This window comes from Rhamphochromis sp. 'chilingali' (genome assembly GCF_963969265.1).
Source record: "Rhamphochromis sp. 'chilingali' genome assembly, chromosome: 18".
Taxonomy (NCBI): domain Eukaryota; kingdom Metazoa; phylum Chordata; class Actinopteri; order Cichliformes; family Cichlidae; genus Rhamphochromis; species Rhamphochromis sp. 'chilingali'.
In genome coordinates, this window is record NC_137945.1 from 26142425 (window position 1) to 26158159 (window position 15735).

Genomic DNA, 15735 nt, shown 5'->3' on the forward strand with positions numbered 1-15735 from the left:
AGCCATTTTAGAGTGTTGCATCATTAATGTGATGAGGCTTCACTTTGATAGCGTTAGGTGGACATCTGGTGAAACATACAGAGTTGTCATACTGAATCACTACTTACTGTTTTCCATTGAATTTAACGTACACAGCAAAGAGAAAAAAGCTTCATCGTGGACTCTCTTTGCAGTTTCACTTTGCAGAATCGCTGAATTTTCTATACATCATCTATATTAACTCAACTAGTGATCGGGGCATTTGTAGGCCTTTATTTCTTATTTCATCTGTTTGATCAGTACAAGTGTTCATTTTTAGTGTGAAACAGCTACTACATGTACTCTGAAATGTGCCACGTTAAAGTTAGTGCAGTATAGTGTTCACACATAGTCAACATGTTTCAGAAAAAAGCAATCTGCTGCTTTAGTTCACCAACTGGGCTTTTATTGTGAAACTCAAAGGATAACAAAGCCAGGTGTCATCCTCTTTCAATAATTTCAGATCAGGATCTTATGTTTAGGTCTAATGCATATTATCTGACAGACAAGTCTTTGTTTTATTTTGATTTTTACAAACAAGAGTGAATTTAAAAAATGAGCCAAAATGAACAAAGGAACATAAATTATGTTAGGAAAAGTCAACATACGTTGGTCTATTTTTTCTCCCTCGTGCTTCAGGGTTAACGTTCTCCTAACATCCCCACCATTCTCCCAAACTAATGAGAGGCTTTCTTGAGTGTAATTTATGATTTTATTGAATGTACTTGTTTTTGTAATGTGCGTTTGTGCAGATATTACAAGCGGCTGCAAACCCTTGTCAAAGACCCTCGACACGACTGCGTGCTGTTTGCCAATGAATTTCAGAAGTACTCTTACTGTCCACGAGAGAAGGGCGAGAGCCAGGAAAAATGGCAGACCAGGTCAGTGCTCATTATTTACCACACTCACTGAAGTGTACAGTCAAGTTGCTGCAGCACATGTAGCATAGAAATAGAGTCTATAGAGTCTTTTCCTTTCTCATTTTTTCCTCTTTGTCATGTTTTTTCTTCTACTTATACTTCTTTGACTTCATTTTGTTTTTCTGGGTCAAAGTGTGACGTTACATGTTTCACTAGGTGAAATTTGTAAATCTCATTAATTATAATGGAGATTATGCTAATAAAACATATTCAGTTCTTCAGTAAAGATGAAATACTTGCACCATGGGAAGTCCCCAATCTTGCCTATTGCAGCGTAACTAAGGGAGGATTCAGGGTCACTCAATCCAGCCCTAACTATAAATCAAAAAGGAAAGTTTTAATCCTAATCTTAATAGTGAGAGGGCGTCAGTCTCCCGTGTGCAAATAGGAAGCTGGTTCTACAAAAAAGGGCATGAAGGCTGATGCTCTGCCTCCCATTCTACTTTTGTAAACCCCACAAATAAGCCCGCAGCCTGAGAGTAAAGTGGGTGTGTAAAAGGGGTTTGATTATTCAAGACTTTTCTGTGTAAGAAGATTTTAAATTAAATTCTGGATTTAACAGGGAAGCCAGTATGGGAGAAATATGTTCTTTTGTTCTTGGACTGGATTAACTGAAGGTTTTTCAAATGATGCTTTTAGGACATCCTGATAATCATCCAATCACACAAAATGTCTTTGACTGCACCTGCTGACTACTTCTGCTCAGCAACTCTTGAAAGGAAATTGTGTTTCTAAAAATGTTAAGTCTCTGGGTTTAAAAAATATTTTGTGAAAGTGACATAAATGTATAGTTCACACGTGTGCAAAATTCATCTGGGAGATTTAAAAATGTAAACATTACATTTGAACTTTCTTTCAAATTGTGCAACAGGCCAGCGGTGCAGATGCATATGGCACTTAGAGCACACGTACTGGCTAAGATGTCAATCGAGCATTCATAGTGTTTTGTCCCAATAGGGGTTCAATGGGTAAAGGGGTCATTTTAACATTTTCAAAAATGTTTTTCCTCCACTTCAGGTAGAAAACAAGTGCAGGAACAAAGAAGTCAGGAGGACTTGTGAATGGCAGCTTAAAAGTGATTAATATTTATACCAGTTTAATAGAGAAAAGCACCAAAAGGATTTAATGAGTGTTTTTAATAATAGAGACTTGGTTGTAATGTTAATCACGATCTGACAAACTTTTATGTTGTGCCAACAAATGAAGCTAGAAGTGCAGTGTGTTCTCATGAAATGTGTTTATTATATAGATAAGGCACTCAATTATTTATTTTTTATATTCTTTCTGTGGAAGCACCATTTGAATTACAAGTAGTGTGAAATCATAACTTCCACCTACAAAACAGCAAAAACTTAGTGGGATATGTTAAAGATTATTGCTTTAGCGGGCAATTTGCTTTCATGCATCTTATGCTAAACTTGTGAGTTCATTTAATGTGTGTGTGTGTGTGTGTGTGTGTGTACTCAGCTGCAGTGTGGTACTACAACCACCTGGCAGGAATGATGAATATAGTGATGATCACTGAGGATCCTGAGGCCGTAGCTCAGTTCAGCAGCCTGACGTCTGGAGTGTACGTCATCTCCGTCCAGGTATATGAAATACCTTTATAATACCATCTACTCTATATCGGCTTCTTATATGTAGCCACCTTACAGGGATTTATCATCATGCATTTAGAGAAACACGTGGTTTGAACACCTAAAACTGAAAGTCAGCTCTTTGTGTTAAAGTCGTTGTGTTGGAGCCTATATGATGGAACAGTTGGTTGGTCTGTATTATTTCACTAATCTTCAGTGGGACTATTGTAGCATGTAGCAGGCATGGGTTTTTGAAACACTTACATTTTTGGCAGCAGTATTAGAACAGTCTCACTTAGAAGTGAAATTGGTGGTTGTTGTCAAACTTTCGGTCATTACACATGATTTCTTGGTTAAGTGACAAAATGTAAATATATGTGGCATTTAGTCTGTTTACATACGGAGAGCTGCACTTTGTTTTTCAATTCATGTCAGCCTAGCAAGCATGCTGTGGTTGTATAAAACACAGTGACAATGAGTCAGAAAACTATTAAACTAGTATGTAAATGAGAATTTCGCTAAAGGTGAAGGTCACAGCCTTGTTTGTAATTGCACTGATTGATCCGAGCTCTGTCAGAAAAAAACAGTTACACTTTTTACCTATTTGTCGATACACTGGTATCGCCATTTAAAATGGTCAATAAATGACAGTTAAAGTAAAGAAGAGAGGTTAGAAACAGCCTTTAGCCATGTTATGGGTATTGATATTATATGTTTGGCTTCACAGGTACTCTGCATCTTCCCTCTTGGCAACGTGTTTGGAACGCCGCAAACACGAGTCGGTCAGAGAGTAAACTCATTGCTCAATAAGGACTGATATCAAGTCTGATGTTTATTTAAAGGAAAAAGAGCAGTACATGCTAGTAGCCGTGAAATTAATATTACATCGCTTTCTATTGTGATACATTTTTGATACATTGCTGCCAGATTTGTATATTTTTATCCAAACATACGTACCCGGGTATTTTTGAAAACGCAGATTTTTCTATGTGTTTGCGCCTTTCGTCCACACGTAAACGGCGTTTTCGGTCACTGAAAACAGAGATTTTCAACCAGAATTGGTAGAATTCATTTAAATTGGTTGGTTTCCTAAAACGGTCGTGGCGTTTAAGCACGGTCCAACAATTAACAACAGGGTTGAGGTTGTTGCTTTGGGAAGCCCATTCCAAAAACTCGCTTTATTTATTCTGAAACCAGTTCTTATATCTATTTAACTATTATTGTAATACTAATACTGAGGACGTCTAACTGTATCAAAAGGTTTAAGCATCTGGCTGTTGATTTGAGGTGAATTTGAAAGATTTTACTCTATTTCTCTTTCTCGAACCTGATAAGGTTAAGTGGAAGAGGATCCAAAACTTAGGCCCTTGAAGGGATGTTACTGGAGCTAAGAAGGCCAACTGAAGTAATTTATTTCTTGACCTGTGTGTTTTTCCTTTGCCAGGATTATTTGCAAAGCTTCTGGTCAGATCTGCAGGCAGCCCATGAACTGTTTAGCTCCATTTCTCAGGCACAACAAGAGACAGAGGGCGACGATGGGGAGAAAGAGTTTCCCGAACATCTTCCCGCTGAAGTCCTGGAGGCTGGTATAAAGTCTGAACGTTACATTCAGGTAAAAATGTACCAACCTGTTGTTGGGTCTAACGCTCAAACCCCGCTGACTCAGCGCTTTCTTTTACTTGCTGCAAGGGGAGAAGGTCTTCATCTGATCTTAGCCCAACTCCAGCCTTCCCTCAAAGCCCTTTTATTAACTTCAGTGGTCACACAAACATCAACATTAATGATGCGACAGATAAGACACGCACATGTGAACGTGTGTCTCTGCAAGAGTGAACATGTGATGTGTGTGTATGTGAATGTGTCTCTGTGAGCATGTGATGTGATCAGTGATGTGTGTGTGTAGAAAACAGAGGTGAGCATTCATGCTAAAGATCTGATCATCTTGTGCAATGACAAACATATTGATCCACAATTCTCTAACTCCTGTTTTAAGTATACCGGATCTCTCTTTAAAACACGAGTTTAAAACAACTGCAGGAACAACGTTTAAATATTTTAGTAGCTTTAAGCCTGTTCATTTTTCAGAGAAACTGCAGGTACCTTTAATACATATACTAATCTATACTAACGAAATACACTGATGAGTGTAGGGAGTGTGCTGAGGAGGTAGGAGTATTTGAGGGGCTGACGAATAAAGAAAATGAGATGAAGAGCAGGACTGTTATTGAATGAAGAAGATATGAACTGTCTCTAAGTTTTCTTGCAGTTTAATTTTAAAGGAGAGAGACAGAAAAAACACATCATTATTATTATTATTATTATTTTAAAAAGTCATAAAGGGATTGGCAAGTTACTTTCAGTGAGTCCCCAAGCAAAACATGGCTTAGTATTTGGGGTAGAGACCTTTGTTGCCAGTGGTAAGACTTTTCTTGGTATCAAGTGGAGTAGTCAGAGGGTGACGATGGGGAGAAAGAGTTTCCTGAGGCAGATGGACATCTGCGTCTAAAGGTCAAAGGTCACTCTTTCGAGGATGCCAATGTTCACATTTTGGACAGAGAGGACAGATGGTTTGAAAGAGGAGTGAAAGAAGCCATCTATGTCCACTGTGAGCGACCATCTTTGAACAGAGGCGGGGCTTACGACACCAACTCTCTGCCATCTATAATCCAGTTTTGAGATCCTTCCCAGACGCCTTAACGCCCACTCACATCCTGGGCCATCTGACCTCAGGAATTCGCATGATAAGGTGGGGCCAGGTTTCACAATGAACACACCCGAAACTCTGGCTGATTGGGACCCACACCCAGTTTCACACCTTGGCTCAGGCGATTAGAGGATCATCAGGGGGTCCTTTTGTCCCTCTGTGGGGGGATACTCCCTCTAGGTTTATATCTGGGACTCTCCACCATTTGACCTTAGAACTGAAGAAGCTTCTCGGATGAGAGGTGAAACGTCTTCAAGCAACTTAAAGAAGTCCAGACGCTTTTCTTTGCAAGCTCCTTTGACTACGATGACCTGGATGACTGAGAACCTTCACAGACAGTTTTTGGTTGATATTCTATCGCTCTCCATTAAATGAAACTAACATTAAAGAAATAACATGAATAATTGTTCTTTCTTTGTAACTGAGGAAACCTACAAATTCAGCAGTGATAATTATTTCCCCAACTGTACCTGAGCAGGTATGGAGATGTCACAAAGAGAAGGCAGTGGAGTTTTTCACCAGATTGTTTAACACAACCTCAGTGGCAGAAGAGTAAATGTCTTGTTTCATTCCTTTTTACTAGGGTACACTGAATGTTAACAAGCATCGGGCACAGAACGAGGCTTTCGTCAGGCCGAAGAACTTCTCAACCAAGAGCACAGGTGAAAACGCCTTACATTTTCAAAACAGGTGGAACAGACACATTAAACTTATATTTGCTAGACGTTTCTGATCTCTTCTCCCGACTTTGACCCCCCCTATCCATCTTAGATCTGACTTGGGATGTGCTTGTGTATGGTCGAAAAAATCGAAACAGAGCGGTGCATGGGGACGAGGTTGTGGTGGAGTTGTTGCCCAAGAACGAGTGGAGAGGGAGGGACACAGCCCTGACTGATGGGGATGAAAAAACTGGAGAGGACAATGAGAGTACACCTCTGCCAACAGGTGGGAATGTTTGTACTCCATTCATTCACATTTGATTTATTTTTGTATTTAATGATATTTTGTGTATTATATTTTCTGTCTGATTTGCCTAAAATATGTTCAGGATATCTCACAAATAAGTAATGAAAACAATGAAGCATCTTGATCGAACCACATGAATGGTTCGATCCGTGGCTCCCCGAGTCTGCAAGCCGAGTATCTTTGGGAAAGATACTAACCCCAAGTTGCTCTCCGATGCATCCATTGGAGTATAGTGAGTGTGAATGTTGCTTAGTAAGCACTTAAACGCATAGAAGGAAGTGCTTGTGTGAATGGGGTGATTGGGTGAGAGTAGAAAAGAGCTGTATAAGAATTAGTCCATTCACCATTCTTGTTTATATCACCTGCATGAAGCAACATTATAAGAACATATTTGGGTGAAATAACATTTGGAAGCTATTTTCTGGACAGGCATTCACAATTAAACTTTTTTTAAAGTTGCTACTGATTTTTATTACAGTTCTGGTGTAATTTGGCACAACTGAACCTCTTCTCCATGGTTCCATTCGTCAGGGAATAGCTTCTTGACAGCCACATTTCCAGAGATTCAAATAACGATGAAGTTTCGTCGAACAACTCAAGGGCCAAATGCATCTCTCAGGTTCTGTGTCACGTCTTTGCTGGTTTTTCCTGCTTTTTAATGACATGGCAGATATTGTTCATCTTCTGTAGAATTTTTTTTACGTCTGACACCTTTTCTTTCGTCCAATACAAAAGAAAGTTTTAAGTCTAGGAGACACAAATGGCAGGGAACGCATCCTGAGCTTCCACTAACATACAGTTCCCTTTACCAAACACAACAGAACAGAGACAGACGGGGCCCCATAAGTTTGCCAGTGTAACCTCGCAAATGACAAAAGAGAGAAAGAAAGAAAAACACTAATTAATTAAGCACACAACTCAGGGCCCAGTATTCAAAAGGCGAGGAACACTCCTGCAACTATACACGTGGACTCGCACAAATAATCAATAATCTTTTCAGCTGTGGCAGACCTAGAACAGGGAGGGATAGTTCAGGTGCAAAAATACTGTTTTAGCTTGTCACACTTTTAATTTGGCTAATGGGAACACCCTGTGTTTTTACATAAAAAATATGCAACACATAAAATACATTTTAATCTAACTGGAGGCAATTGACCATTGTTAACCCTTCTTATTGTTATTATTTTTACACACGAGGTCCTAAGGACAAAAAACTTCCCCCCCCTGCGGGCGGTCAATCCTTCAAGCTCAGGTCCTCTACCAGAGGCCTGGGAGCTTGAGGGTCCTGCGCAGCATCTCTGCTGTTCCCAGGACTGCGCTCTTCTGGACAGAGATCTCAGATGTTGTTCCCGGGATCTGCTGGAACCACTCGCCTAGCTTGGGAGTCACCGCACCGAGTGCTCAGGTTACCACGGGGACCACTGTTACCGTCACCTCCACATCTTCTCAAGCTCTTCTCTGAGCCCTTGGTACTCTAGCTTCTCATGTTCCTTCGTCCTGATGTTCCTGATGATTGCTAAATCTGTCACTACAGCCGTCTTCCTCTGCTTGTTCACCACCACTATGTCCGATTAGCCATCACCATTTTGTCCGTCTGTATCTGGAAGCCCCGAAGCATCTTAGCTCGGTCATTCTCCATCACACTAAGGGGCGTCTCCCGTTTTGACCTCGGGACTTCCAGGCCATACTCGGCACAGATATTCCCTTTATACTATGCCGGCCACTTGGTTATGGCGTTCCATGTATGTCTGCTAGCATCTTGCACCCTGTTGTTATGTGCTGGATTGTCTCAGGGGCATCTTTACGCTTGTATCTGGGGTCTTGACTGACTGGTCTGGTAGACCCCAGCCTCTATGGATCTTGTACTTATGGCTTCATGTGCTGCCATTATTAGTGCCTCTGTGCTCTATTTCAGTCCAGTCCAGCCACTGGTAGGATTTCTGGATGTGAGCTAGTTCTTTTATCTGTTGGTGGTACTGTGCAGGATCCTGTCCTTCCATGATGGTTCCTCTTCTTGCTCCTCTTTCTTGGGTTTCTGGTGCCTGAGGTATTCACTAAGCACACCTGAAGCCCCTACCAGTCAAAAGTGTGGACACGCCTTTTTTTTAGTGGTTTTTCTGTCATGGCCTGGTACTTCTACATAGTAGATTCTCACTGAAGGCATCAAAACTATGAATGAACACATATGTAATTATGTAGTACATATGTATATACCGGCTCCCCCCCAGTGCTGCGTTCTTTCTCCTCTGCTCTTCTCCCTGTACACCAACTGCTGCACCTCCACCCACCAGTCTGTCAAGCTAATCAAGTTTGCAGATGACACCACCGCTATTGGACTCATCTCGGACGGGGACGAGTCTGCCTACAGGAGGGAGGTTGAACGTCTGGTGTCCTGGTGCAGCCACAACAACCTGGTGCTGAATGCCCAGAAGACAGTGGAGATTATTGTGGGCTTCAGGAAGCACACAGCCCCACTCCCCCCCCATCATCCTGACTGACACCCCCATCACCTCTGTGGACTCATTCCGCTTCCTGGGTACCACCATCACCCAGGACCTGAAGTGGGAGCCTCCGTCACCTCCGTCATAAAGAAGGCTCAGCAGAGGATGTGCTTCCTGAGGCAGCTGAAGAAATTCAACCTGCCAACACGGACGATGATGCAATTCTACACCGCAATCATCGAGTCCATCCTCACTTACTCCATAAATGTCTCTCTGTACTGATGTCTGACATTTAACCCCACAGGTCGTATTGTAGGGATCCTGCAGAGGAACTGGAGAGACTACGTGGTAACTTTCCCCACTAGGGATGGGATTCAGTCCCAGAGCAGGAATTCCCAGCGGATACTGACCATACCTTGGGACCAGCGTATTCCTAAAATCCGCATCAGTACTCAACAGGCTGAAGCTCTGCAGGTCTGACTTGACTTACATCTATAGGTTGATTTTATTTTCATGATGTACATTATGGCTTAGTCACATGAGTAAAAATAGGACGGCACCTGCCTTGTAACAAAGAAAAAACGCTGCTTTTCCAGTGATTGCAGTGAATATTTTGCATTCAGCGTTCAATTACAAGTAGTTACGGCAACCAACTGGTCGATCAAAGGTTGAGAATACAACACTGTCAACCTCTGGATGAACGCTTTCAAGGTGATTGCCTTGAAAAGCAGGACTCTATCTCCAGACCATCTTATCACCATTTGATTGGTGTTTTGCACCCTTTAAATAAAAGTAACTGACTGAGAGTAGTTGCAGAATTAGTCCCCGTCTTCCAAAGAAGCATTTCAAAGCCAACAATATTGCAAATTCATTGCACATAGCAACACCGATCTTGTTTGCGCTCCAGTCTCTAGTGTTACTATAGCATTATGCTTTTGTCTCATAGTGTGACCAGTGTTTACTAAGTGCTGTCTCATTTCTATCCCTGTCTTCTCATCCTCACCTAGGACCACAGAGTTGTGGTGCGCATTGATTCATGGGAAAGCACGTCATTCTATCCCAACGGCCATAGTGTACGGGTTTTGGGTCGAGCTGGAGAGCTTGAGACTGAGGTCCAGACCATCCTCCTAGAGAACTGCATCCATATTCTTCCTTTCTCAGACGCACAGGTGAGAGCACCTACGTTAGAGATAAATTCAAGTTTTTACATCTCTAAAAGGCAAATTCCACAAGCCTATATAGTATGTTTCACCTTTCGTATTTAGCTGTTGTGAACCCATCAGCAATTATTGTGAATATAAATATTATGATAAAATGTGATTTTTTTTTGATGTCTATAAATTGCAATTAAACAGTTAAATTCAACCATAATTGACGCAAATGGTGGCAAATACCCATCTACACAGTTTGGAAATACTTTGGTGAGTAATTTGCTTCATCCTGTGTGATAAAACTTGCAGGATTCTAGTAAGTTAAGTAATTTCAGAAAATATGTTTTTGTTACTAATTCCCAGCTCTGGTTGTACTTTGGATGTAGGTTTTTGATTGTTAAGGATTAATAAGCTTCAGAATTGTCCAAAAACAGCTGGACATTATTAAAACATTATTACCAAATCACCAAGCAGTGAAAGAACCCTAGCAGCTCCATATACCAAAAGCTTGGGGAAAAAAAGAGTCTGGACTTTTTCTTGAAGATGTTTCACCTCTCATCTGAGAGGTTTCTTCAGTTCTAGGAGAAACTGGTGCAGAGTCCCAGATTTTAAGCCCTATGGGAGTGTCCCCCAGGAGAGATGGACCCCCTAATGATCCTCTACCTAATCACACGAGCCAAGGTGTGAAAATGGGTGTGGGTCACAATCAGCCAAGTATTCGGGTGAACCCACTGTGAATCCTAGCCCCAGCCTATCATGTGATTTCCTGAGGTCAGATGGCCCAGGATGTGAGTGGAAGCGTCTGGGAAGGGATCTCAAAACTGGATTATAGATGGCAGACAGTTGGTGTCGTAAGCCGCTGCCTCTGTTCAAAGATGGTCGCTCACAGTGGACATAGATGCCTCTTTTACTTCTCTTTCAAACTATGTCTTCTGACAGCTGAGTCTTGTCTCATTTTAAGAGCTTCCTTTACATGTGTGTGTTCCCTCTTTTTTCCTTCAGGCTTAGAGGGAACATGTTCTGCCCGGTGGTGTAGGGTCCTGATTACTCAAAGTTTGTGTTCCAGAGGGTGATGGGAGTCAAACAGGAGGTACTGGTCCGTGTGTGTGGGCTTCCAGTAAACTTCATGTTGAGGTTTCCGTTCTCTTTAATGCGCACGGCAAAGTCCAGGAATGGCATACTGTTATCCTTTGTGTCTTCCCTGGTGAACTTTGTTTTTATCCACAGCGTTGATGTAAACAGTGAAGGATTCTACTTCCTGGGTTTTGATTTTGACCCATGTGTCATCAACATATCTGTACCAGTGGTTAGGTACTGTCCCTTTAAAAGAGCCAACAGCCTTTCTTTCCACCAGTTACTCCTAGACCTGAAGAAGCTTCTGACAGGTGAAACGTCTTCAAGGAACTTATAGAAGTTTGGACGCTTTTCTTTCCAAGCTCCTTAGACTACGATGACCTGGATGACTGAGAACCTTCACAGACTTATATGACCAAAAGGTTTGCAAGTTGACAGCTCGGTCCATAATAACCCTTAATGTGGTCACCCTACTGTCAGCTTACTTGGCTAAGCTCTTTCAGGACATTGGCCACCTGCTTGATAAGGGCACCTGTATGCATTTTCCCCTTCTCAACCTCATACCAGTGATACTGAGTGGGGTGAGGGAGGAGTAGCTGTCTCTCATTTTTATAGATCCCATACTGGCCCATCAGGCCATTGATGGCAGAACTAGCTTTTCTGTTCCACTACTGGCCATGACCATTGCCTTTGAACATTGACTTGGCGTGATTTTTTTCTTCCACATCCCAAATGGTCAGCACTCTGGGCGTGGCACACGAGTGGCTGATTTAAAATGAAGCAGGTCTCTCTCTGAGAGTCATTGTGAACATTCAGAATGCTAGATCACTTTCTACATGCTCATTTTATGAAGTATTTGAGAGATTCCTTATCTATACTCTGTTTAGGGATGGGTATCGTTTAGGTTTTATCCGATACCGGTACTTTTGAAACTGTGCGGGTGCTTAAATGGTGCTCTAACCGTTGCTTCCTTCTCTCACCCCAACCGGTCGCAGCAGATGGCCCCGCCCCTCCCTGAGCCTGGTTCTGCTGGAGGTTTCTTCCTGTTAAACAGGAGTTTTTCCTTCCCACTGTTGCCAAAGTGCTGCTCATAGGGGGTCATATGATTGTTGGGTTTTTCTCTGTATCTATGAAGCGCCTTGAGGCGACTTTTGTTGTGATTTGGTGCTATATAAATAAAATTGAATTGAATTGAATTGCTTAAAGAATGGAGAACACAAACTTTGTCCAAAAACCTCTTATGTTTTTATTTTTAGCAGTCTCTTTTTTCTGCAAAATGATAACCAAGTTAGCCTTTTCTTTTGATACAACATACCTACTTTGTTTGGAACCGGTGAATAATGGAAAACATGTTTAGCTGTTTGTTTTTTTTGTAAAAAGATAACGGTGTTAGCTTTTTCTGCAGCTACAGGGCATGTATGGTATCACTCTATCAAACAAGAAGACAGTCGCATGTAACTACGACGGTGTTTGCTAGTTCACCTTACATGCATTAATGTAATAACGTGGTTAGCCTACTCAACGTAAATTACACACGAACAACATTAAGCTCCTCACGCAGAGAAGAACGGTTGCTGCTGCATCATCATCCGTCTGCTACACTGGCAGGGCTAGGGGCCAGGACTCTCCTCTTCGGGTTTTTGGGGGATGTTGCTAACTCCAGGTCCAATAACAGGCAACCCACCCGCAGCAGATGTGCTCGGTGTGAAGTCTCGCAGCAAGCTATCAAATACGGCGCATTTCTCTGCTTTTAAAAAAACGCTATAGCGTTGCCAGGTGTTTCATTGGATTCGAGGTGTTACTTCCTTTGCACAGTATCACAGTATCACCTTAAAGCACTTGTTGCTGCTGAGTTTGCATATTTTGCTGTGAAGTACAGCCAGACTTTTGACCGCTTTGCCTTGGACATTTAATCTGTAGCTCTGCTCTCAAAGAACATACGTACCTGGACCCGCCTACTATCCTCGGAAACGTAAAATGATTGGCTAGAATCCAAAGTGTATGACATCTCAAGAAAAAAAAAAAGCCACCCGTATCCGGTATACCCGCACCCAATGTTCCCTCTAATTTTTCATGTGTCTGAGCGAACACAGAAACTCCCTGAGCGATCCCTTGGACCACTGTGAGCAACAGCAGACGTGTGCACTGTGGTGACGCCAGCATTGAATCCATGCAAGTTACATGGTTTATTAAAATAATAAAATTACAGCATTTACATTTATGTTAGACTACTTTTAATTAACTATTTTAGCCCACTTACAATGAAAATTTAAAAAAACAAAACAAAAAAATCTTGTTCATGACCTGTGTAGCATGTTAACACTATTGGAAGTAAAAATAACTTGAACTCCAATTTTGAAAACACAAGTTTCTTTTGTTTTTTTTTTCATAAAGCTCTGACTTGTATTATGAGTCTGTGGTCTGGGAGAGAGTCTGTAACTCTGTCTGCAAAATACAGTAAATAATGACCAATGTTGGGTAATTAATTATATAGTTACTTCTTCAAAAAAGTAACTGAGTTATGCAAACAACAAAGTTTTTTGCAGCTGTTTACCTAAAAATGCAGCCAAGGCGTTTTTTTTAAATAAACATTTTAAATTATTTAGAGAACAATCATCAAATTGCATCAAATCTGATGCCACACAAATTATTTGTGCCACTCCAAAAATAATTTCTGTCAACTATGAGATGAAGGAGAACAACAGCCTGATACCTGCAGGCCTGACAGCAGCAGATGTGTCACTGCTGTAACACCTGTAACACTCAGCAGTCGCCTCATTGTTCTGACACACACTAAACGTCGCCACGCCGCTTTGCTCGCTAAAACACCGGTGTCGGCACATAAGGACGCTGTCAGAGCCTGTCAACGACATTGATTAGCTGCGTATATACGAATGTGAATCGCATTACTGGCTGGATCCCATACGGGAGCAGCCAGTCACTGACTAACACTGCAAAACAGACTTGTTAAAGTATTGATTTTAATTTCAATTCAGGTTAGATTTTTTTTTTTTGTGCGCAACGCAGATTTTCTGTGCGCAGAGACCGTGCCAGCAGTGCGCAATTGTGCACACACACAGCTTCGAGGGAACATTGCCGGTACCCATTCCTAACTCTGTTCCACATGTTATGTTTCCTTCAGGATTAGCTAAATAAGAGAGGATTATTTTCCATTTATTAAACTGCATTTAGCTACTCTTTCGTATCACATTTACTTTGGGAATGCACCAATTGGTCCACATCCTGTTTATGCAGGACCCACTTTTAAACGGTAAATTGCTGAAAATGTAGCCATATATAGCGCTTTTCTGTGTCTTGCACTCCTTTGCATAGATTGAAGCATCTGTGTGTTCCTGTTTTGTTGAGTGTATCTGTCTGTGTGGCTGTTGAAGGCTACTGAGAGTGTGACCTTCACAGTTCACCAGAGGACCATCTATTACATTTGTTAGGTTATGCGTTTTTGATATTATTGCATCCTCACTGGCACACTCAGTCCTTAGTGTGGGCTTACCCTGCTCCATACCTTGTTAAGGATAAAGAACTTACAACCTGGAAGTAGATTATATCTCCCATAGTGAGATACAGAGAATGGTTGCTTACCAGGGTAACTCTGGTTTTCTGAAACCCAGGTGATGTTTGGTTTTCACCTCCAAACAATCGCAGTCAGAGATCAGGTGAAAGAGGAAAGAGCAGAGAGCGTCAAAATAAAAGGGAAATTATGGGAGCAAACACCAGAGTTTAACAATTGTTCATCACTAAATACAGTACAGATATTTTAATAAGGAGAGGTTATTTGAAAGAATGAAATTGATTTACTGATGAACAGAATTTAAACAGGTGATTTGCCGTTAGACTCAGATGGCCTATCTCAGCGGAACAGAACCCCGTCTGTGAAAAGGATTAGAGCAGGAGCCCCGAGAGCCTGGAAGCTGGTGGTGGAATGGTTGAATGGAGCATGAGTGATGAGATGAGGCGTGTACAAGGAAGAATAACCGAGGACACAGCATGAATGCTGATTGGCCTGGAGAAGGTGATTGGACTAGACCACTTCAGGAACGCCTTTAGCCACACCTCACCAGGTGTAGACAATCGGCAGTTAAACCTAGGCAACACCTGAAGACAACTGCATTTCCACTGTAAGGAGTGTAAGGGTTGCAATGGGCTGTAACAAAGGACAAGCACAGATGAGTCCACTATCATAGACTGGAACATCATTCATAACTTTTTATGTTATAAAGGGGGTGGCAGTAGAGCTTCTGTGATTGGTCACATCAGAGAGTGCTTGGTTATCAGAGAGTTACCATAGTAACCAAAGGTTTTAAAGATTGCAATATAGCTATTGTTGTCCAGAGGGGCCGATGGTGCGATATGGCAGCCTCGCTTCTGTCAGTCTGCCCCAGGGCAGCTGTGGCTACAACTGTAGCTGCCTCCACCAGTGTGTGAATGTGAGAGTGAATGAATAGTGGCATTGTAAAGCGCTTTGGGTGCCTTGGAAAGCGCTATATAAATCCAATCCATTATTATTATTATTATTATTATTATCAAATCAACAAAATATTAAAGAATCATTAAATATGTGGAATAGTTCATTCTTTCCTTTTTTCATCAGTGGTTTACACACTGGCTTGCAGGCAAAATGTCACTGGTTCGATTGCAACCGGAGATACAAATCAGGGTTGTGCCTGGAAGGGCATCTGGTATAAAACTCTGCCGTATCAAAAGATGCTGAGCTATCAGGTGTGGTGACCCCTTGTGACAAGGGAGCAACTGAAAGTGAAACACTGTTTTGCTTTGTCTTTGTGTAAAGTGTCCTTGAGTGTTTTGAAAGGCGCTTAATAAAATGTATTATTATTATTATTATTATTAATGTTTTGTATAGAATCA

The 15735-nt window shown here is 41.6% G+C and overlaps 1 protein-coding gene and 1 long non-coding RNA gene across 4 annotated transcripts in view; both read left to right on the forward strand.

Moving 5' to 3' along the window:
* LOC308385967 (DIS3-like exonuclease 1) overlaps window positions 1–15735 on the forward strand; it is a 28008-nt gene that overhangs the window by 1140 nt on the left and 11133 nt on the right. The window contains exons 2-8 of one of the 3 annotated variants that reach the window (XM_080865210.1): window positions 771–899; window positions 2406–2527; window positions 3960–4127; window positions 5803–5881; window positions 5991–6164; window positions 8931–9100; window positions 9634–9795. In XM_080865210.1, the coding sequence (XP_080721336.1) occupies window positions 771–899; window positions 2406–2527; window positions 3960–4127; window positions 5803–5881; window positions 5991–6164; window positions 8931–9100; window positions 9634–9795 (1004 nt within the window). The remainder of the gene's footprint in view (window positions 1–770; window positions 900–2405; window positions 2528–3959; window positions 4128–5802; window positions 5882–5990; window positions 6165–8930; window positions 9101–9633; window positions 9796–15735) is intronic. The other 2 variants (XM_080865211.1, XM_080865212.1) reach the window with 2 other exon arrangements.
* Window positions 9802–12047, forward strand: LOC308386021. The gene is made up of 2 exons (XR_013969692.1): window positions 9802–10047; window positions 11850–12047. It is a non-coding gene; the product is annotated as an uncharacterized lncRNA (long non-coding RNA).